Genomic DNA, 21,529 nt, shown 5'->3' with positions numbered 1-21,529 from the left:
GATTTAAATATTAATGATTTCTATATTTTAAAGATAATGCTTAGCTTTGTCCTGTATCATCTTTGTACACTTTCAATATGGTCAGTCCAGGGAAGTAGAAACTCTAAGAAATTGCATTTATGTTAAGATAAGCAATGCTGTTGTGGGTCAGGCATGCCCTGTTTCTTCCCAGGGCAGGGCACAAGTCTTGATAGGCCAACAGTTGTGCCAGCCACCCTCAGCCAGGGCTGTGCGGTTTAGCAGCTAGAGTCACTGACTGCCCCCTGGCTCAAGGCTGTGCGGCTTAGCTGTTACCCGGAGTTCTTTCAACCCAAAGCTCTTGGTAACTTTTACTGTGCGAGGTGGTGTCAGGAAATAAATCAAGGGAGACACGGCTGTCTGGCCGATAGATGGCTGGCACAAACAGGACAACACGAGCGCTTTCCTTTAAAGCTAAACTTTACTTAGTCTCAAGCACTTATACACACGTCTGCAACACCCCCAACCCTTGATAATTATCAAAGCTGAGCGTGGCTCTCGAGTGGCACAGTGGCAGCCTGTCTGCTAGTGGGGAACACAAGATGCATCCAGAGGGAGAGTCCAGTCCTGAAGAGTCCCTCAGACTACCTCAAACTTTTCACCCTTATTTATATATTAGTAACAGAATGACATGTCCCTTAAAGAAAACTTGTTAAGCAAGCAGTTCCAATGGGCAAGCAAGAGGCTCCTTCTGATTACCGATTAACCAGGTGTGGGTTTTCCAGAGTTTACAGCCTTGAGGCCCCAATAGACATTCCTGGGGCACATCCTGCTCTTCTAAGATGCATGTATCAGCAATTTCAACTCAATTCTTATCAGGAAGGATGCGGGGTCAAGCTGCCCTTTCTGTGGCACCCAAAAAACCCCCTCCCTCCTGCCTTGGTTAAGCTAAGCCTACTGACCTGGCTAATTTACAGCCTGCTGACTTGGTTGCTTGTAGCAATACGCCATAGTAGTTGCAGGCACTTTACTGGTTTGCCAAAGTCTCCCCGTACATAGTGGCTGGAGTCAGTCTCTGTCAGGTTGGGCCACCACCCCAGAGGCGGTGGCCAGGATACGGGGACCCAGGCCCTCCCTCTCCACTGGGTCCCAACCCAGGGCCCTGTTGGTGGCAGGGTTGCCTGCCATCAGTGTGGCGGGGATCTGTCTGAAACACGCCAAGTTAACCTCCAGTTGTCCACCTCCCCGCAAAGACTCCCTGGGTTACTTCCGACCCGCTTCTCCGCATCTTGTGGCTTCCTAGTTCTGCCGGTTCTTTCTCCCTTGGTAGAGTCCAGAGCCTGGGGGTTGAGAGTTGCTGTCAGCTGGCTGGCCTCCGCATCATGAAATGCCTGCAGCCCTTCAGCAAGAGCCATCAGCACACCACCTTCCCGTATGGTGGTCAGCCAAGACTGAACCAGGCTGCTCCCTCTTATATTGGTGTTGCACTTCGAGCGTGCCCAGTAGGGCCATGGGGGCGTGGCTTCCTCAGGCCACAGTGAGGGATTAAGCCCTGCAATCCCAGGGTGGGGTGTGTACGCCCTGTCACAGACACCCCCTTTGAGAGGGTCCCCGCTGGTGGCCCCTCTTCCACATCTTCCCCTCCTACCAGGAAAAGAAGTCTGCATTTGTGTGGGCCTTACTGGGTTGGTGGGAACTTGAAAGTCGTATGGCTGGAGTGAAAGTTACCACCTCGTGACTCTGGCATTGGTGTCCTTCATAATGTTAAGCCATCGAAGTCGGTGACCAACTGGAAGGGGTTCCCCAGCAAGTAGTACCTCAGGGTGATGTTCACCCATTTCACCTCTAGGGTCTCCTTCTCTATCGTTGAATACCTCTTCTCTTGGGGAAGAGTTTCCTATTGGATGCTCCTCTCCCTTATCCTCCTGGGACAACACCGCTCCCAATCCTACTTCTGATGCATCAGACTGTAATATGAAAGGCCTGTTGAAGTTTGGGTGAAAAAGGACTGGCTCCCTAATTTAATTGGTCCTTCAATTCATGGAAGGCCTTCTCGCACTTGGCTGACCACTGTACGTTGTGGGGCTGAGAGCTCTTTGTTAGGTCCGCCAAGGGGCTGTGCGGCCTAGCGACCCGAGTCATTAACTGCTCCCAGGCTCGGGGCTGTGCGGCCTAGTGACCCAAGTCATTAACTGCTCCCAGGCTTGGGGCTGTGCGGCCTAGTGGCCCGAGTCAGTCACTGTCAGGTTGGGCCGCCCCCACCAGGTTGGCGGTGGTCAGGATACGGGTCCTCTCTCTCCACCGAGTCCCAACCAGGGCCCTGTCAGTGGTTGAGGGTTGCTGTCAGCTGGCATGGCTGGCCTCCATGTCATGAAGTGCCTGCGGCCCTGCAGCAGGAGCTGTTGGCACACCTCCTTCCCCTGCAGCGGTCAGCCCAGACTTTGCCAGGCTGCTCCCTCTTATACTGGTGTTGCACTTCGAGTATGCCCAGTAGGGCTGTGGAGGCGTGGCTTCCTGAGTCCACAGTGAGGAGTTAGCCCCCGCAGTCCCAGTACAGGGCACTGACGCACCGTCACACACAAATTAATGAAGTTTTAACAGTATATCAGTCTTCATTGATTTATGGTTTTTTCCCCCCACTTCCTTTATTGAGCATGCCCAACCTGCAGTGATTTCTTAAGTCTGGTGCAAGGAATCATGGATTTACAAGAGCTCCTGGCAAAAATGACTGCAAAAGTAAGTACCTGAATCCCCTTATCAGTTCCTCATCCTGTCCCTCATTTCCCTCATGTTGAGAGTACTATAAAAGCATTTACACATTTGCTTCTGCTTTACGCTATCCTAGTAGAGCTTTATTCTTACTTCCAATAGAGCTACCTGTAGTGGATTTTCCATAATGCCACTAAAGCCTCATCCAACTTCTGTAGTATTTTAGAGGACATTTACAAATGCCTGTTAATTAAAAGAATGTGTAATAACAAACATGCTTACTACTGAAGGGTCTGATTTTTAAAGAAACCACAGAATGTGTCCCTTTACATGCCAGCAGATAAGTGCAGGTACAAAGAAGGGTAAACTCCCCAGTGATCTCATTGCTGAGGTTTTCCCAAACTGGCAGTATGTGCGCATTTACCCCAAGTGGAATGGGCAGCGGCACTACCCCCCAAACTTGAGGGTTCTTTGAAATTTTCAGGAGGTTAGGGCAGGGTCTTCATACAGAGGCTTTGTCTCTCCTTGCCAGTTCTGGAGACCACAGTGGCTCACCCAAATACCCAATTCCATTGGAGCTACTGCATTTTCTCTCTTCAACACATGCTTTTAAGGGAATTAACACAGGTCCAGGCTACACTAATTCTCTGCTGCCTTGTGGTGGTGGTAAGGGTGAATGGGAAGATACTCCTCTCCCTTAGCTCTGCTACAATCCCACAGCCAGTTCTTGTTTTAGCCTTTGGACCTCCAACTGAGGCTGCTTATGGAGTTTGGGGGCTAGGTAAGGAATGGGGTGATCTGTGTTAAGGGGTGTGACCCAAGGACCTCTTGGTGTTCAGTGGCAGAGGACACAGATTAAGGATCACCAAAAGGGGTCATGTAAGGCCTCTATTGAAAGAGTGTCATCACAATCATTGTGAAATGTATGAGCAGATAATGTGTAAGGAGTTATGTATGTTATCTTTTTAAGGCCTTGTAGTTAAAGGCATGTCACTCAAAGGTAGCATGTGTTGAGACCGATTTTTCCAGACAGGAGGTGGTAGACACTTTTATCTCCCTGGCTGACCATTGCACATTGTTTGTTTCTTACAATGGAAGTCTATTTGCATATTGAGTCTAGTGCTAATGAACAGATAGTGACTGCTGCACGAAAAAACAAAAACAGCCAGGGGTATAATGGAGTATGGTAGTACACCAGGCATCCTTCAGTCTTGGAAGACAAGCTGCCGCAGACTTGATTTTATGAAAAGAGGTTCTCGGCCATCCTGGTTGAAAATGCTGGGAAAAGGACTTGGGATAAGCTATCCTTTAGGAGATGGGAGTTAAGTTTAGGTTTTAGAAAGCATGTTATGATTTTGTTTTATATGTAATCATTTTGTTTATATGTAATCAGTATTCTTACTTCTATTTGAATCTCTGTTATTTGACAATAAACCTATTCTTCTTTTCACTGTAAATATATCTAAGGGCTAGTCTACACTACCACGCTACACTGATGAAGCTGCACTGCTGTAGCGCGTGCGGTGAAGATCTGCTGTCCTGACAGGAGATCATTTTACCGTCAGCATAATTACTCCACTTCAGCGGGAAGCGGAAGCTATGTCAGTGGGAGAGTGTCTGTCTCCCTCCAACATAGCGCTAGTGTGAACAGCGCTTAGCTCGATGTAACTTGCGTTGCTCAAGGGTTGACTTTTTCACACCGACTTTTACATGGCTTTTACATCAACTTAAGCGGTAGTGTAAGCCCTAAGTGCAGTGAGTTAAGCAGAGTGGCAGTCCTGATTTGCATCTCGTAAATTGGTGTGTACTATTCCTTTGGGAATGCTCCATGTGGTTAACATTGGCAAAACCATCTGGCCTATGATTAATTCTATCATCTAAACAAGAATTAGTTATCTCACCTGATGCGCTGCTTATACGCTAATTACTTTTTGATCAATATCGAACTACAGAATCACCTGTAGGTGCATTTAATTACAGCATAGTTACTGAACATGATTTTCCCAAAGTATAATCTACGTAGTAACCCTGTGTATTATACAGATGGTAAACTCATGATATTTTTTAACTTGTGAATTGTACCTCCTCAGCTGCCCTTAGAACTCTTTCCTTCCTAAAAAGACAGGTTTTAATTTTAAGCACGTCTGCATTATACTGACACTGTTCACCCAACTGGCATATTTTGGACAGGCTCACTCAGAGAATAAGAAACATTAAGCTTTTAGTTCACTTTACTGCTGGAAATGTGAAATAGAGGTAATTTATTTTAAGCCCTGTTGGTGGTATGAGCAAGTCCCAATTATGTACTGTATTGAGTGACTTGCTCTCTCTGCTGTTAATTATATTTTTTGCTTGCTAATACATTTTTGGGGCCAAATAACATGCTGTTGATACTCTGAAGATTGCATGTTCCCATACAGCAGTGCTGGGATGACCTTTTTGTCTTGTTCCTTTCCCCCAATAAGGTGTTTTACTCCTTAGTAATGCATTAACTAAGTGTTTTGCTGCATTAGCTGTAGAAGTACTGTTGTCCAGAAAGAACACACATAGCTGTGCAAGAAGTTTTAATTGTGAGACAAATGCAAATTAAAGATGGTGGGATTTGAAAACCGACATTTTAGAGGTGGATTTTCACATCACAGTCCTAGGGAGCAAACTCAGGTCCTAAGTGATATTTCTGCAGTCTTATACACTAATGTATAAGAGTATGTATTATGAAATACATAACAGTGACCCCTAATTCCCTCCCCCATTCAGAGAGTTGCAGAATGTGAACTTGGCAGCATACAAAAATTGGTTCCATGTTTCCATGTCCAGCTGTTGCTTTTAGGCTGTGGTATACCAGAAGCTTGAATTTGTCTGTAGATTTGCATTTGGTTACAATTTAATTACAGACTCAAAAAAAACCAAACCCAACAATGAATGGTGTTTGCAATGTCAGTATGTAACCAAGATAATTACAAATGATGACAAGTAAGGCATGTAGTGAACTAAGTATCGTTACCGTCTTTCCCCCGCAGTCTTCAAAGATTTGAAGTCAATTTGAACTAGGCAATGTGTTGCTTTTAAAGATGCATAGAAGTGTAGCTTTTCATGGTGGGGAAGGAGTCTGAACTTTTTGCATTACCCCCTACACTCCGCTGTTTCATCTCTTTAATTTTGCAACCTTAAATAGAAAAAGGTAATAGATCAAATTGTTAACAACTTAGTTAAAATATAAATTAACTTGGGACAAGAAGGACAGGTTAATTTTCACCGTGCCCAATTACTATGCTGTATATGGAATGTTAGGTGGTGTTAAATGGGTCAGATCCTCAGCTACTGTAAATCAGTATAACTCTACTGAAACAAGGGTCTTTGAAAATGGAATGCAGTTCCTTTTTAATAAACTAGGGGGTCACACTAGGAAGTGTCTTTTTCATTGTAATCAGATGTTTCTTTTAGTGGCTGGAGATAGTTACTGGAGATTTCCAGCCCAAAACTTCTAATAAACTTTACTACTTGCCAAATCTTAACAGGGTAACAGTCAAAAGGTTCAGTGCTTGGTTTGGTCGGCATAAATGCCAAAATGTTTAAGGGCAGAATTTACTGTTGACGTAACCCTATTAGCTTGGTTACACACTTGATTTATTTGGTCACAAATGTTTGTTTGAAATACCTGAACATTTTGACTCAAAAAGTTCTCTGAAGCTCTCATGAGAACGGAGTTTTCTTCATAATATTTCTGGTAGTACCTGCATCTGGATGGCCCACAAGTAATATATCATAAGAACAGTCTTTTTCTTTATCTTCTGGTTTGGAAAAATGAAAAAAATGATGGGAGAAATAGTTCTGAATATATTTCTGAATTTTCAAATAACTTGGAAATTAGGTTCAGACTAGAAATGGGTGGCTCAGTAGTGGAGTGACATTCCACACCCCATTGGTTCATTCCTACTCCTAATCCATCCAAGACTTCAGAGCCTGAGAATTTCCACTGATTTTTCAAATCTTTGACAAATCTATTAATGCAAAATTGGCAGCATTTGGAATGGCATTTCAGTTTGTAACTCATGTAATTTTGAGGATATCATTGTTTTGTTTGCTTAATGGTGATTTTTCAATTATGTTTGAGAGTTTAAATACAAATGGAACATTTCTATTTTATTCCATATAGCAAATGCCAACTAAATAGTATTTCAAAAAAGATAAACCTCTGTGTGCTGAGATACATCTGTTGACCTATTACTATCAGAAAGTTCATTGTTGCAGGTCTTCATATCTATAAAGATAACACTGACATTTTCTGTATAGTTGCAAAGATAAATACATGCCGAAGGTGGTAATGACCATACACATCTCTGATTTACTAATAGATTCATTTTACATCCAGAGTCGTTCTTCAGCGTAAGAGGTAGATGTTGTGTTTTATTAATGAATTTATATAAATTCAGTGCAACAATGAAAGTCACAAAATATGCAACTTTTAGTTGGTTAGTATTGGCATTTGCTTCTCTTCTTTAGTGCTGTTACAGGAATCAACACCAAAAAAATCAAGAATTAAATGCCTTTTTCAAACCTGGCTTTTGTATAACATCCTTTCTCTTTTTGTGTTCAGTTTATACAGAATCATTATAAGAAATAAAAATGATGAATTTTACTTTTTTGTGTTAAAAATAAAGACTAAAGAAAAGGTACAGGTTAAATAAACTGCAACAAAACATATAGATTAAACACAATTTTAATGCAGTGAAATATATTCTATTTTATACACTATAAATATAGAAATCCTTTTCAGGTCACTGCTGCAAACTGGCAGGATTAGCAGTTCAGTAATAAGATGATTTTTGCCTTTAAAGTATGAAAAGCATTTTTGAAGTCACAAGATCATGCTGGCTTTGGGAGGGCTGAGTGTCAATTCCAGTAATATCCCAGAATCCTAATTTAAGGAAAATCAGAAGTTTTTCCTCAAGGCCCTTTACTCTGGAGGATTGAAGAGTGGGAAATAAGGATGTTTCCCTAGTATCTTCTGCTCATCTTTGTTCCTGAATCTGCTGGTGTTTGAGATTTACCTGACAGGGAGTATAATGAGGATTGATGGGCAGGTTGGAATATTCCCATTAAAATGGATAATGGTGGAAGTCTTGAGAGCCTTTTTGCAAATATATAAAATGCGGGTAGATACCAATATAAAAATACTACAGTACTGTACAGTGGTCTCTCTAAACAGTGCAAAAATGCTATAGTAAGCTGTAATGTTTTAACAATCCTGTAAAATACCGTAGTATGCCATTTGTAAGAGTGATCAGGGCTAGCATTCATCTCACTTTGGGCCAGATTCTGATACATTCGCTACGGTGGGACTACTCATGCAGTAATGTGGTGCTTAATGTGAGTAAAAGCATCAGAATTTGGCCCTTTGAGAAGTTCCCACCTGCTCTGGGATTTGTGGATTTCTGGGAGAGATGGCCGTTTTGGTGTTTGAAGGATGTGGAAGTTGAGTCCTGCCAGGAAGTTTGAAGAGTTAGTAAACGGGACTGAGTAATTTGGTTCTTATTCTGCATAGCAGAGGATCTTACATGTGGTAGATATGTACTGGGGGATATTTATTCTCTGTGTTGGACCCCATCACAGGGTAGCTGGTCCCAGTGCATGGACCAGTGAAAGAGGTCAGGGCTATATGTGGAACTACAAGGGTCTGTCAGAGGGCAAGAAGAGGAGGCATGATTGGGACAGGCTCTGCCTGGGGAGAGGAACCACAGAAGAGTGCAGCCCATTCCTGCGGTGGGTCCCTGGAACAAAGGGCCAAGTGCTCAGGGAGGTGGTCCTGGGGTTGGAGTTCCAGAAGAGGAAAAGAGCTGGCTGAATGAGAACTGGCTGCAAGAAGGGAGCTGGCTGGCACTGGGAAGCTGCAAGAGACCCCTGGGAAGGGAGGTTGTGAAATCCTAGGAGAAAGGGTGAGCTGAGGAACTGTTTGTTTTAATCTGTTATGTGCTTATGTCTGGACAAATCTATTTAAAGGAGACTGGGCATGATAGCAAGTGTATGTTAAGATAGGGAAAAGCCCTGCTCGGTCACATAGGATAGAGAATGTGGGCACTTCAATGCAAGGGTAGATTGAGGAAGATCGAGGCAGGGGGCGATTGGCCACGATATTACAGATCACTCCGGAATCTTCATTTGCATGGAGTATTCTTTGGGGAAAGCCTGAGATTACCTATGTGAACACGGTGACAATAATCTGTGTGGGCGTGTTGGGGAGGATGGGAAGGAGCATGTGCACAGAAGAAAAGTATAAATTACTCATAGTATGGACAACAACTTGGAGAGATCACCTTCCCTTATCTTTGCCATCACATGGACCCCCTTCCTCCTGTTTGCTGTTACATGGACAGTCTCCCCTCCCATTCACTATTACATAGCATTCTTCAGGCAAATATGGCAATTTCTTGCCTGGAAAAGTACTACTAGGAAAAGATTACTTTTAGCATCTGTTAATTCATTTTAGCAGCTGGCAATGAGGAGATGCTGATGGTATCATGTGACCAGCCCACTCTCTGCTGTCTACCAGCAAGTGCTCTGTGGGCCACCAGTGGTCCATGATCTATAGTTCGGGAAAATCTGTTATACAACACATTGAAATGTCGTCTTTTCCCTGTAAATCCTAGTAGCTTTATATCATGTAAAGGTCTTTCTGCAACCTGTTAATGTTAAACAGTGTGGAGATAGGTTGAACAGAAGGAATCCGAGCCTGACAGCATTCATGCTCTTAAATTACGTGTATGCCGGTAAATGAATAATTTTCCTTTTTTGAAGTTTGAACTGAAAATACCCAATTCATTAATAATCTGAGATCCCCAAGAGGTACATTTTTAATATCTTGCTGGGGTTCATTAGATTAGAAGAGCCAATCATACAGATCATCAACTGGCATACATTAGCTTATCTCCATTGAAGTAAACGGACACAGGTTGATTTACACCACCTTTGGTTCTGGCTCAGTGTGTCTTCTGTTTAGTTTGTTTTTCAACTGGTGTAATAAAATTTGATTCAGCCTAAAGTCAGTAAGCTGCTTCTTTTGTTCTTTGCTTCTTTGCTTTGTTAAAACCATGTGTATGAATTACAGAAATTACATCAAGTACCTTTCACTTCTAGCTAAATTATGCAGAAACGAGGCTTAGTCAATTGGAAAACTGTCATTGTGAGAAGACTTGTCAAGTAAATGGAGTGATCTATCGAGACAAAGATTCATGGGTAGAAGATGATCACTGCAGGAATTGCACATGCAAAGTAAGAATCTTCTAATGGGTGTAAGCGGTAGGATGCCTAATTATAGTGTGAATGGTCCTTGAATACATAATGCCAACTCTGAGATTTATTACTTTTTTAGTTTGCACCCAGTGACAATGTGAACAATTGCGAGGAAGTGGCAAAGAATTGCCATTTCTTATATGAATACTTAGTAAATAAAATCTGCTTTCCCTTGACAACTCTCTCATTCGTTCTAATTATATCTGTAAGAAGCTCACCATTTTGCAGGGGTGGAGGGTGGGAAATCATAGTGTTGTCTGTGTTTGGTTCAGAATAGTTTCATTTGTGTGTGAGAGAGAAAGAGAGAGAGTATTATCTTAATTTTATTCATAAGTGCTCAATTGCATCCTGTATGGTAACAACATGCAGATTCTGTTTTGGGTGTTTATCATTTTGAAAACCTGTGGAACAGAAGAGAATTAGTATGTAAATCTTGTCTGGTTGAAATTATTTGATAGATATCTGAAGAGTACCTTTGTTTGCCCAAGAAAATAGAAACTTATTGTTAAAATTTTGAAGATGATTGACAGAGCCTGCAAAAGGTGGTGTTTATGTTCTTGTAAAGATGGTATTATTTTTTGTCTAATCCACGTAAATAGCATGGGCAAGTGGGATAAGACAAAGATGTATATCAAAATGGTAATGGGGGTGGCTTAGTTCATATGGGTAGCAGTCAGATAAGACTTGTTGATGTAAGAAGGATCTGAAATCCTTAATGCTACTTTCATTTTCTGGTACAGTAATTGTGCTTTATATAAAATTATAAACTAATATACACACATCTGAACTTCATCTTTCTAACCTTTGCTTAGAGTGGAGTAGTGGAGTGCCGTAGGATGTCCTGTCCCCCTCTGAACTGTTCTCCTGACACCCTCCCAGTGCATATGGAAGGCCAGTGCTGCAAAGTATGCAAGTGTAAGTACATTACATTTGATATTTTCCTCCCACCTTCTTTTTAACTGGAATCACACTTGTCTTGAAACTAGGAGCATTTGATTCCCCCCCACACTTGATTTTTCACAGGTCCCAATAAATTAATGCAGGGAACATGAGTCACAGTGGCAGCTTTGGTTAAAAAATGAATAAATAACTACTGGCTGAAAAATAAAAGAATCACCTAGGAGATACAATGCTAAGACTATATTGCTACATTCTATTGGCATTAAAAAGTCCATGCCCTTGTTTGTACCTCTCCAAAGGAAAAACGTCTGGCTTCTACTAGTAGCTGTTAAACCCAATTGATGATAATTAGTGTGAAGCAGTTGGTCTGTACTTATCATAAGTACGGGGTAATAACTTTAAGTTTGGCTATTTGTCATCCTGTTCTGAACTGAAGGTGGTTCTTTGGATATTGTGGATTTTTTTTTAGTAAAATGATATAATCAGCAGAATAAGGACAATTCATGTCTGTAATGATCTGACTGTAATGATCTCCATTGTGTGCAGTAATAGTTTACGTAATATATCGTAGACCAAATTAATGTGGAAAAGAAGACCACCAGTAAATTCTGTCGTTGGCCCAATTGATTAAATTCTCTTATCTCATCTACAAATGGAAGCCCTATGTGGAAAAAAAAAGTGTTTAACACTCAAATGAGGCTGAGGGAACAAAGTCAATTGAGCATATGTGTGCTCAAGTACACAGGACTAAATTTCTTCCCGCTCTCACGTATCAAGAAAAAGTTAAACCTTTTTTCCCCTTATCTCGCCCACCTACAGGTTCTGGGCACAGCTTTTCTCCATTCAGACTAGTCAATGATGTATCTGTTGGCTGATTTAGGATTAATTAGAAACAACAACAAAAAAAATCCCAGAAAAAAATTAGATTGCCAGTCTTTGATTTCCCTCTTCAACTCCAAATGGACATCCATGAATTCTGTCAAAAAAAGGGTGCACCTATTCAGCTTAGTCATGAACATGTGCACAGCTCCCACCTTTTTCCTCCATTATACACTGGCCCATGAATAATCTGTGCACAAAAGGACAAATAATTTATGTTGTAAAACTTGTGGATCAGGCCCTGACTCCTAACTTTCACCCTGCCCCCCGCACCCTCCAGAGCACAAGAACTTGTGATTCACCTACTGAGAGTTTATGGAGAGTTCTTTTCATGGATCTGAGAACTTGAGCATCTCTCTCTTGCTCTGTCTTTTCTGGTGTGCACTTGGTAACAAATGCCAGCCAGAATTTGACTCAAAGGAATTCTGAAGGACTAAATTGTAGATTGAATGCAAGTCCCAAAGTGTAGACTGTGTTTCTGATTCTTTAACGGAATGATGAACAAACTCACTCTTAGTCAGTGATTGGCACCAAACTCAGCTCGTTATTCTGCCAAGGACTCAGCACGTCAGTCAATGGAAAATGTTGTATGAAAGTTGATTGAAATTGATTGCAAGTGCCAGCTCCTTGACAGAATGATATGCTAGGGCCACAGTTAGTCATTTTTGGGTATGTAGTGGCAGCCACTGAGGCTATCCACATTATTACACTGTGGGTGTTGATTTCTCTGCAGTTTCCCCATCGAGTCCTGGATAGAATCATCAATTGTAATTTTCTGTCTCTAGGAGTTATTGAACAGCTTGATGGTTCTTTTTTTGTATCGAAGTACCAAGCAGTTCTGATTTATAAAATGTTTAGGGATTTTAAAATTGGTGTTTCTGCTTTCTTCTCTGCCATCTTGTGTTAACCCCTCCAAACCAGCTTTTGGCAAGAAGACTAAAACTTTATTTGAAGCCCTGTTTCTCTTCTTTGTTGTAAAATTGCTCACTTTCTCTTCTGTCCAGTGCAAGTCCTGCCCTGAGCTACAGGCAGTCAGGTGAGACAACAGAGAGAGAGTAAAAATAAATACTCAAGTTCATCTTTCCCAAAACGGTCATCTTGATGAAATCTAGTGTGTTTTTCTGAAGTGAGATCACAGTTGAGCTCATACTGAGCAATATAAAGCGAGGGCCAAATTTTCAAAAGAATGTCTGCGTCCTCTTTGGAGACTTAAGAGGTGGATTTTTGAAAGTGCTCAGCACCCAGCTTCTCATAGTGGAAGCTGAGCTCTTTAGAAAATCTGTCTGCTTTGTACATGGTGAGAATTCTTTAGATCCTCCCATTTCCAGCAATATGAACACAGAGAGAGAATTCTGGGAGACAGGATAGTGTCTGAAAGACTTTATAGGTTATTCTAACATTCAGAGATATTTGGATGGAAAGTGCAACAAAAATCAAAAGTAATTTATTATGTAATACCTCTTTGGTGCCAGAAACAAAGGATATATACAATTGCCATCGCAGTATTGAAGGCAGGTGAGGAAGGACCATTACTGGATTGCTGTAATCGGCTTCATTGAGAAGCAACACATTGAAATCTCTCAGTTCTACTGACAAATGTCAAGTCTTATTGACTTATAGCATAGGACTCTAGGTCCCCATCCAGTGCAACAGAGTAAATGCAGGCCCTACTTTGCTAGTCGTTCTTCAAGAGAGTTAATGATGGGACTTTGGAGCACTGTCCAGTACACAGAAGACAATGATATCAATATAAGACAAGAATCCTGGGCTTCACCAGTGATATAGAGAGTAGTGTGAGAACAGTGGGCCTCTTAACAACATTGTATGTGTGTGGACCTAGAATTGTTGGTCAAATTGCACAGGTCTACTTCGGGTACCAATGTCATCCCATTGGAAGGAAAGTATACAGGACTTTGGGACATTCATGTGTATTTCTCAGATTGTAAAGTCACCTCTAACTTGGTGAGTCTCCTCTCAGAATGTTCAGACAAGAAGGAAATTTGGACCCATCAAATGTATGGACACTTGCACGGATGGCAGCCTCACAGGTTGTGCATATATCTGTGAACAGTTTTCCATAAAATGATTGGAAGATTTAAGAAGGAACTGTGCATGTATCCTGCAGGCTGGCCCCAGTTGTGTACTTAAAGAATAATGCTGGCACACAGAGCAAGAGGATGATGAAAGAAACATGTCTCTTCACAGCAGTGGAGAAACATCTGGCATAGACAGAGAGGCATCTCTTGGAGTTAACAGTGGTGCACTTATCAGTTGGTTGCATAAGCAGGCCAACTGGCTTAGGTGGTATAGGTTGTACCTGTGAGAGAGGAAATTAAAAGTACATGGAATTCCAGGCTCTCTGCTGCCATGAGCGTGCCACAGATTGTTTGCTACTCGGAAGAATAGGAAAGAAATTCTCTGTCAGCAGATACAGGGAAAGATAGGCCTGGGCAATGGGGCCTTTTCATGATGCTGGGATTGGGAGCTAGTTTATCTATGAGTCTTTAGTACTCGAGTGACTGTGATGAGCCAAGATGATATTTGTGGCTAGGATGAACTGGTTCATTGAATTCCTGCAACTTGGAGTGGAAGAACACATGATGTTGCTCAGCATGGATGACGATAATTTGTCTTTCATACTAGGGTCTCAAAGTTTCTCCTAATCAGTCATGCCAGTCTATCAATTCTAAGGTACTTATTTGATCCCCATCATAACAGTAGAGGAGAAACTCACAATTATGCATGGATTTTATCATCACAACTTCACTGTAAAGTAGGAAGTAGTGTCCCCATTTTACAGGTGGGAAATGGAGGCACAGGATAGATTAAGTGACTTTCCCAAGATCACACTGGAAGTCTGTAGCTGAGAACTGAACCCAGGTCTTTTTGAGACCCAGTTGAACGTTTGTTCACTAGAATATTCTTCCTAGAACTCTGTATCTAGCTATTCCTGATTTAGAGGGATATTGGAGAATCCCCATTCAGTGTAGAAAGCAATTTACATCCTTGGTATAGAATATGAGAGCTTTTAAGAGGTATTTAGACAGACCGCTCTAGGTGGAGAAGAAGGAAGGTGCAAATATCTGCAATTAGGAATCTGGGGGCTGAGGGAACAGTAGAGAGATTTTTTTTTAGGGTCACATCCCAATGCACTCCATTCCAAAAGTTAGTTCAGCTAATCAAGCCAATAATTAGATCCATTGTACTCCTTTGGAAACAAAATTTAGTGTTGCATGCTGTATTTGTCCCTCCTTTGAGCCTTGGCATGAGCCCTCCTTGTTCCATGTGTCTATTAAGACTGTTTCTGACAGTGATTTTTTCAGTTTGTAGAGTCAGTGAGTTTCAGGCTTCGTCTGGCTCTGAACTATTTCTGCAGCTCCACAGGGATAAAGCTGTGTTAAGGATTCTATCCTTATTTGTCCCCGGGTACAATCTGGAGGCTTAACTGAAACCTATGCAGCTGCCATTCTCTTCATATACAATGCACCAATGTCTGTCTCTGATTCTGAAGTGCTTTGAATAACCTGATGCAGACATATAGTAATACAAATGCACTCTATCTAATCTATGGGATGTCTATGCTGTGAGTGATTCTGTTAATGAATTAGGTTCAGTATCTATTGAATAATGCTTTATTCTTGTTATCACTTCAGGACATTAATAGGCTAGTTTGTCAGTATGAGGGGTATAATGTTTCACGATAATAGGTTTTTTTAATGAATGTATTATTGCACTCAAAATAAATGAAAGCAATCAATACTTCAAGTGAAGACAAAGGGACTACATCATATTTACCACAGTAGGTTTGTATTTGCCTATGTATATATGTATTGTTTTTACTTCTATTTTTCAGTCATTTTCTACCAAAATATTAATTTTGGGGCTTTTTTTAAAATTATAGCTACGTGTATCTTTGGAGGCAGAGTGTTAGCAGAAGGTCAGAGGGTTTTAACCAAGAACTGCAGGGAATGCCGAGTAAGTTTTAATTTGATTAACTTCTGTTGTTGTTTCAATAAATATGCAGTGCCCATAAATTACAATGATAACCGTGTATATAAATTTAGGTTTCCTTCATGCATATGTGTTATCCATTCTTTTCTAAAGCTGACCATAACTTCAGTGGAAGCCAGACATACACAGACAAAGCTGGAACATGGCCTATTTAGGATAATAAAGTGTCTTAGGAGGGTATTCTCCTTTCTCTTTGCTCCTTACCTGGGTTGAGGTGTCATTTTAGGGCAAGTTCTGATCTCAGCCATGCTGGCGTAAGTCCCTGAAGTTACTCTGGATTTGGACAAGTCTAACTAAAAGTTTCTGGCCTTTATTTAAGCCCTGACTACTCACATGCTGAAAGTTAAGAGGGCGCTTAAATGCTTTGGTGGGTTGGGGCCTTACTCTAGTGATCCACAGTACTTCTGTTGAGTAGTGCCTCTTCATGTGAAGAAAGCCTGTGTTTGTTCTCTGAAAAGTTACTGGCCCTGTTTATCTCAGTGGATTAAATCTGAAATTTAATGTCAATTTATATCAATGGAGCTACACTACTTTACACCAACAGATTTTAACCCCAGAGTGCTTGTTTCAACATTTTCTTACTATAAAAATAAGGCCAAATGAACTCCTGGATATGCCAGTTTCTTCTCTCTAGGGTGCAAGGTCACCAGTCACAGAAATGGGGAAATTTTAGGAAATGAAATTGTTGCTGACACGAAGCAACTATAGTCAGACTTGACTTCATCTCTTTTCCGTGGTTCTCTAATGAAGATATGAGTTTGGTTTGAATTGGTTTTGAGCTTTTTCTGAGTGATTTGATTGTCATAGTCTCTCTTGTTTCCTTGCCACGTGTTTAGGGTGACCAGATGTCCCGATTTTATAGGGACAGTCCTGATTTTGGGGTCTTTTTCTTATTTAGGCTCCTATTACCCCCCCATCCCCGTCCCGATTTTTCACATTTTCTGTCTGGTCACCCTACGTGTGTTTGACCTGATTTATCAGCACTTGCTGTTCGTACAGTGGTATACTGCACTGTTCCTACTGTAATTGTTTTGTCCGATCTTGAATAGGTGGTGAGTTATAGCCAATACCTTTCCAGCTGGGTAGTTGGATAAAATGATTGACAGTGATCACACAGTTTGCTGGTTCTCTTCTCACCTATCCTGGTGTAACTCCATGGACTCCTGTGTGAGGCTCCTGCATTACACCAATGAAACTGGGATGAGAATCAGTCCTAATGTCTGTTAATTCCACTCCATGTGCTGTACCCTTCTGCAGGGTGCCTTAAAAAAATCATGAGTTAGGCCCTAAAAATCATGAGATTTATTAAAAGTAATTTTTGGTGGTCTTGTAATTTGCCTTCTGGTTTCTGAGCCTTTAGGGTGAACTGAGGTCACCTTTTCAAGCTTTTGTCTGCAACCATGAGGGCTAGAAACAGTTTTCATGGTTTAAAAAAAAAAGAGTTCCTCCTGTAATCTCTTGATTTCAGTATCGGAAGCATTAAGAAGAACACCGAATATGGTGAGACTTACCATAAAACTGTGAAGGTTGGCAACAGTGCTGGGAAACCTGCTCCCTCAGTAAGGTCCAGCAGCCAAGGCTGTATGTCAAACATACAGCAAAGTGTCGGGAAGCTGGATGACTTGAGCTGCAGCTGGGTCACCAGGGCTGCTCGGGCTGCCTGCTGAGCAGGCAGCCAAGTGGCTTCTCTGACTTCCTCACTTTGCCCGTCCCTGGCCTGCCGGGAGCAGCAGAGAGGAATGAGGCAGCAGTCATGCCACCCAAGCTCCACTGCTGAAAATCAGGCCCTTTAAGGTGCCCAAAACAGAGGCACTGAAATCCCTGATCACATTTGAACATCTTGGCCACCTAATCTCTCTGCTTTGTCTCATTCACCTACCACCACAGTATACAGAATTTAAAATATACCTAAAATATAATAAACAAGTCTCACGTACAGGCGAAAAAAATTCTTAAATAAAAATCTGGAGTGAAATGAAATGCTTTAATTCCTGCACGTGCTTATGCAGGTTAAGAAAGGAACAAGCATCTGTACAAGTTTTTGAGTTTAAATGTAGTGTTTTTTTTCCTTAAACTGTGGGAATACAAATGTCCAAGTAGATTAATTTTAGATTTGAGTTTATAGTGTAAAAAATGACTTTAGCTTGCTGCCTGTCACTTTACTACCGTTTTTACTAAAGATTGCTAGAACTGTGGATAGAAAACTGTGTGACCCTTGCCATCAGATACATTCTCATCAGTGTCATTTTTTAAAAAACATTTATTTATTTATTTCCAGAATGGAATTTTAGTAAAAGTAACAGAGACCTGTCTTCCATTGAACTGCTCAGAAAAAGATCACATTCTTCCAGAGAACCAGTGCTGCAGCGTTTGCAGAGGTAAGCAGTACATGCTTGGATGGAATGTAGTCATTGGGTGGTTTTTGGGATGTGTTGTAATGAATCACTCCTCTTTAATTGATGAAATACTGGCTACTTACATAAACCTGTACTTGTAAACAATGTTTTCTATAAACCAACCTGTGCTGTTCCTTTGGGAGGATCAATTTACAGGGACAAGGCAGTAACTTTTCTGGGCTAAGGAGAAAGAGGACAATGGACATAATGTCTCCTGTTGCCTACATGACTCAGTTAAGGATTAGTTATATTTAAAATCGGTATGTTCTGAGATGCTAAGTTCAGATCTGAATGTCTGGAGTTCCAAGATGTTTGGATATGGGATTTTCGGTTGGCCTATTATAGAGGTAAGAGCTAGTGTGAAGTTCAGATCTCAGTCCAGATCCTAACTTTGAAGGTGCTTGGATCTGGGGTTTTGTTTTGTCATATTACTTTCTTAAGGGAAGCTTCCATATTACACATTAAGGGAAAACTCTGTATCTATCTATCTCTGTCTAGCTTGCAAGATCAGGGCCTTAGTCAATAAATATTTAATTAGTGTATGTGTGTAATTAAATATTTACTGATGAAGGCCCTGATCTTGCAAGCAACTCCATGTGGTAGCAGGGGCCTGTACGTTTGAAGTAGCTTACCAGATTGGTTTCTAACCATATAGACATCATCAATTTTTAAGCAGTTTTTAGAAACACCTGTAGCTGTGGAAGTAAGCAGTAAATGTTGCTGCTGCCTATCTCTGAGGGGTCGCTGTCTTAATGATGCTTTGTAGCAGGTGGCCCAGTTTGATCTAGTGCAGCTTCGTTACTTAAAAGCATTGGAAATCTGCAAACTTCAAAGAAGAAAGATAAGATCTGTAACTATAGAGGTAGGTTCTATAATATTGTGGATACCTTTTTTTAGGTAGTCACCCTAGGTATGTTTTTTTTTTTAAATTATATTATACAATGCCATGAATGTGCATGCCTAGAGGTGGTTTTCAGACATAAAAGAAGGAAAAGTCCCTGCCACTTCTATGAACTCTGATTTCTGGTGCTATCAAATGGTGAGGCTGACGTTGAGTCCTATTCTGTATTATCAGAATGTGAAGATGACAGCTTCCTCTCTGATTGTTTATTTTTTATTCTTTTTTTAGTCATTTTGTCTTCCTTATAACTGGATATACTGAACAGAATATCTAATATATTACACTGGGGTTTTTCTTTAAACAGAACATATCTTCTGTTGGGTTACATCTTGAATCAGTTAGTGAAACCTGAAGAAATAACAGAGTTTATGATAATGTTTAGGGCTTCAGTTCCCACAAGTGTAACAGGTGGGAAGCACATGATTCTCTCTGTGGGTTTGATCTGCAGTGTTTCAGCACACTGTTCCTGGTTCAGCAAAGCATTTAAGAACTTGGAATGGGGCAGAGCATTTAATAATCTGCAGGACCAACCACTCTTTGAGCCTGTAGTCTACTTTTATTGTGTGTGAGAGAGAGATTTGGGGAAGAAACGTGATATTTAATATAGTCATTTGGAATCATTGTATTAACTGAAGTCCTAAATGGAGTGTTGTAGCAAATATGCAAAGAAACATACAGTAATTTACATTTGACTTTCAGAATATATTTAATCCAGAAAACTTCAAAAAAATGATCAGTTGGATTTTCCAGTGGATGTTTATTGGTTACCAATAAAGTGTCATCCATAGTGAAATGGTAAATCCAACAGTTTACACTTGTTGACCTATAGAGCAAGTCTCTGTCAATTTATGTTTTCACTAGGGGGGGTTAAGCACTTAGAATAAAATGACTGATTTAGTACAGCAATGGGCACGTTCTTATACCATACCACACCACACTACACCAATGTTATCATATGCTTTCCTTCTTTTTCTCCTTTTCCCCTGCCCTCCCCAACATTTATTTGTCCAAATCTTCTGACGGTCAGGTTGCATCCCCGCTGCCAGAATTTTGGCAGCCTGTGCTTTGCTGGATGCTGAACTACAGCAAAATAATTTACAGTCTCCTGAATGAATAAATGTGGGGAAAGGGAGAAAAGGGGGAAGAAAATATGATAGCGTTGTAATAATACATTCTTACACCATACATGTCCACCACAGGGTTTTTCATAGTGGCCGTATCTGTACTAGTTAAGTGCCTAGAATAATATATGATATCCCCTGGGAGAAGAAAAATCTGTTGTTTACATAGATTCACGTTGTGAGTCAGCAAAGTACCAGTGAAATACTGTAATAGACCCAGATGGTAGACTTGCTACTCACTCATTATTGTTGAAAATGGTTAGAAAAGTCATTACTTTAGATGATTCTTTCTCTTTCTCTCTCTTCCTCTCCTTTCTCTTTCTCTCTTCCTCCTTCCCCACACATTTATAATATAGTAGCATCTAAATTATTCATATGACACCATTTCTATGTTTTACTGAAATGACTGTGGTTGGGGTATAGTAGAGAAGATGTAGTAGATCAAATAGAATAAAGAGTTTTCCTGTATAGTGACACTCTAGCATAAAACGTGTGGGACTAGACCCTGCGACTGGATCTGCCTGGATGCAGGGGTGTGCATGACCAGAGCCATGTGCAGGATCTGTGCCTGACCAATTACTGGTAATATATCCAGCTGTGTGGGTTCCTCACATGACAATGCATCAGCAGAGTGGACATTGATGTAAAAATACAGTTGTAGTGCATAGTTATTTTATAACCTTGACTGACTGGAAAAATTCACAGCTGTACCATTAGACACAACTTGGGCTTGTTTTAAAATCAAAGAAGAATTATCAGCACAAAAGGAACAAATTTGTAACTTATTTTCACAAATCTTTATCGTTTTTAGTGTCACCCTAGGTTTTTATTGCCAAAAGGCAGATACAATAACAACAGTAAAATAGTTGGGCAAAAATGTGTTGTGCCTCTTTTAAATGTTGGTCTCTTTGCTAGAGATAATGAGTCATTTTGAATGATAGATTGGATCCCACATCTCCTTCCCTTGTCCAATGAGTGGTTCAAATAAATAAAGTAAGTTTCACAAGGGTTCTTTATAGTGTAACTTCTTACAGTTTCTTGTGTCTCGCCAACCCCAGCAAACCCAGATTGTTCAATCATCCTCTCCTCCTTAAGAGAGTGGGGGAGGGAGGATAATGAAGTGGTGAGAAACGCTCAATTTCTATGTAAAGTAATTTCTATTCAGTATCCAGTAACATGGTTTGGCTGATGGATTTAGATTGGCTACTGACACTGGTTGGCAGCAATGGTAGAATACTCTGGATGAGTTGAAATGTGCATTTTATTGAAGAAAACAGTGGTGTAATGCAAAAATATGGCTTCTGTCACCGTTACATTTATTAGTTTAAAAAAATGTTTCTGATTTTAAAACTGCAGCTCAAGGA

The 21,529-nt window shown here is 40.9% G+C and overlaps 1 protein-coding gene across 6 annotated transcripts in view; it reads left to right on the top strand.

Annotated features, from left to right (window-relative positions):
- The window catches only part of NELL1 (neural EGFL like 1), a 430,169-nt gene that overhangs the window by 90,663 nt on the left and 317,977 nt on the right, over positions 1–21,529 (top strand). For all 6 annotated transcript variants that reach the window (XM_073347842.1, XM_073347838.1, XM_073347837.1 and 3 more), the window contains exons 7-11: positions 2,612–2,694; positions 9,802–9,936; positions 10,770–10,872; positions 15,638–15,711; positions 18,026–18,125. In XM_073347842.1, the coding sequence (XP_073203943.1) occupies positions 2,612–2,694; positions 9,802–9,936; positions 10,770–10,872; positions 15,638–15,711; positions 18,026–18,125 (495 nt within the window). The remainder of the gene's footprint in view (positions 1–2,611; positions 2,695–9,801; positions 9,937–10,769; positions 10,873–15,637; positions 15,712–18,025; positions 18,126–21,529) is intronic.

This window comes from Lepidochelys kempii, chromosome 6 (assembly GCF_965140265.1).
Source record: "Lepidochelys kempii isolate rLepKem1 chromosome 6, rLepKem1.hap2, whole genome shotgun sequence".
Classification (NCBI taxonomy): domain Eukaryota; kingdom Metazoa; phylum Chordata; order Testudines; family Cheloniidae; genus Lepidochelys; species Lepidochelys kempii.
This window is presented reverse-complemented; position numbering and strand designations above follow the sequence as displayed.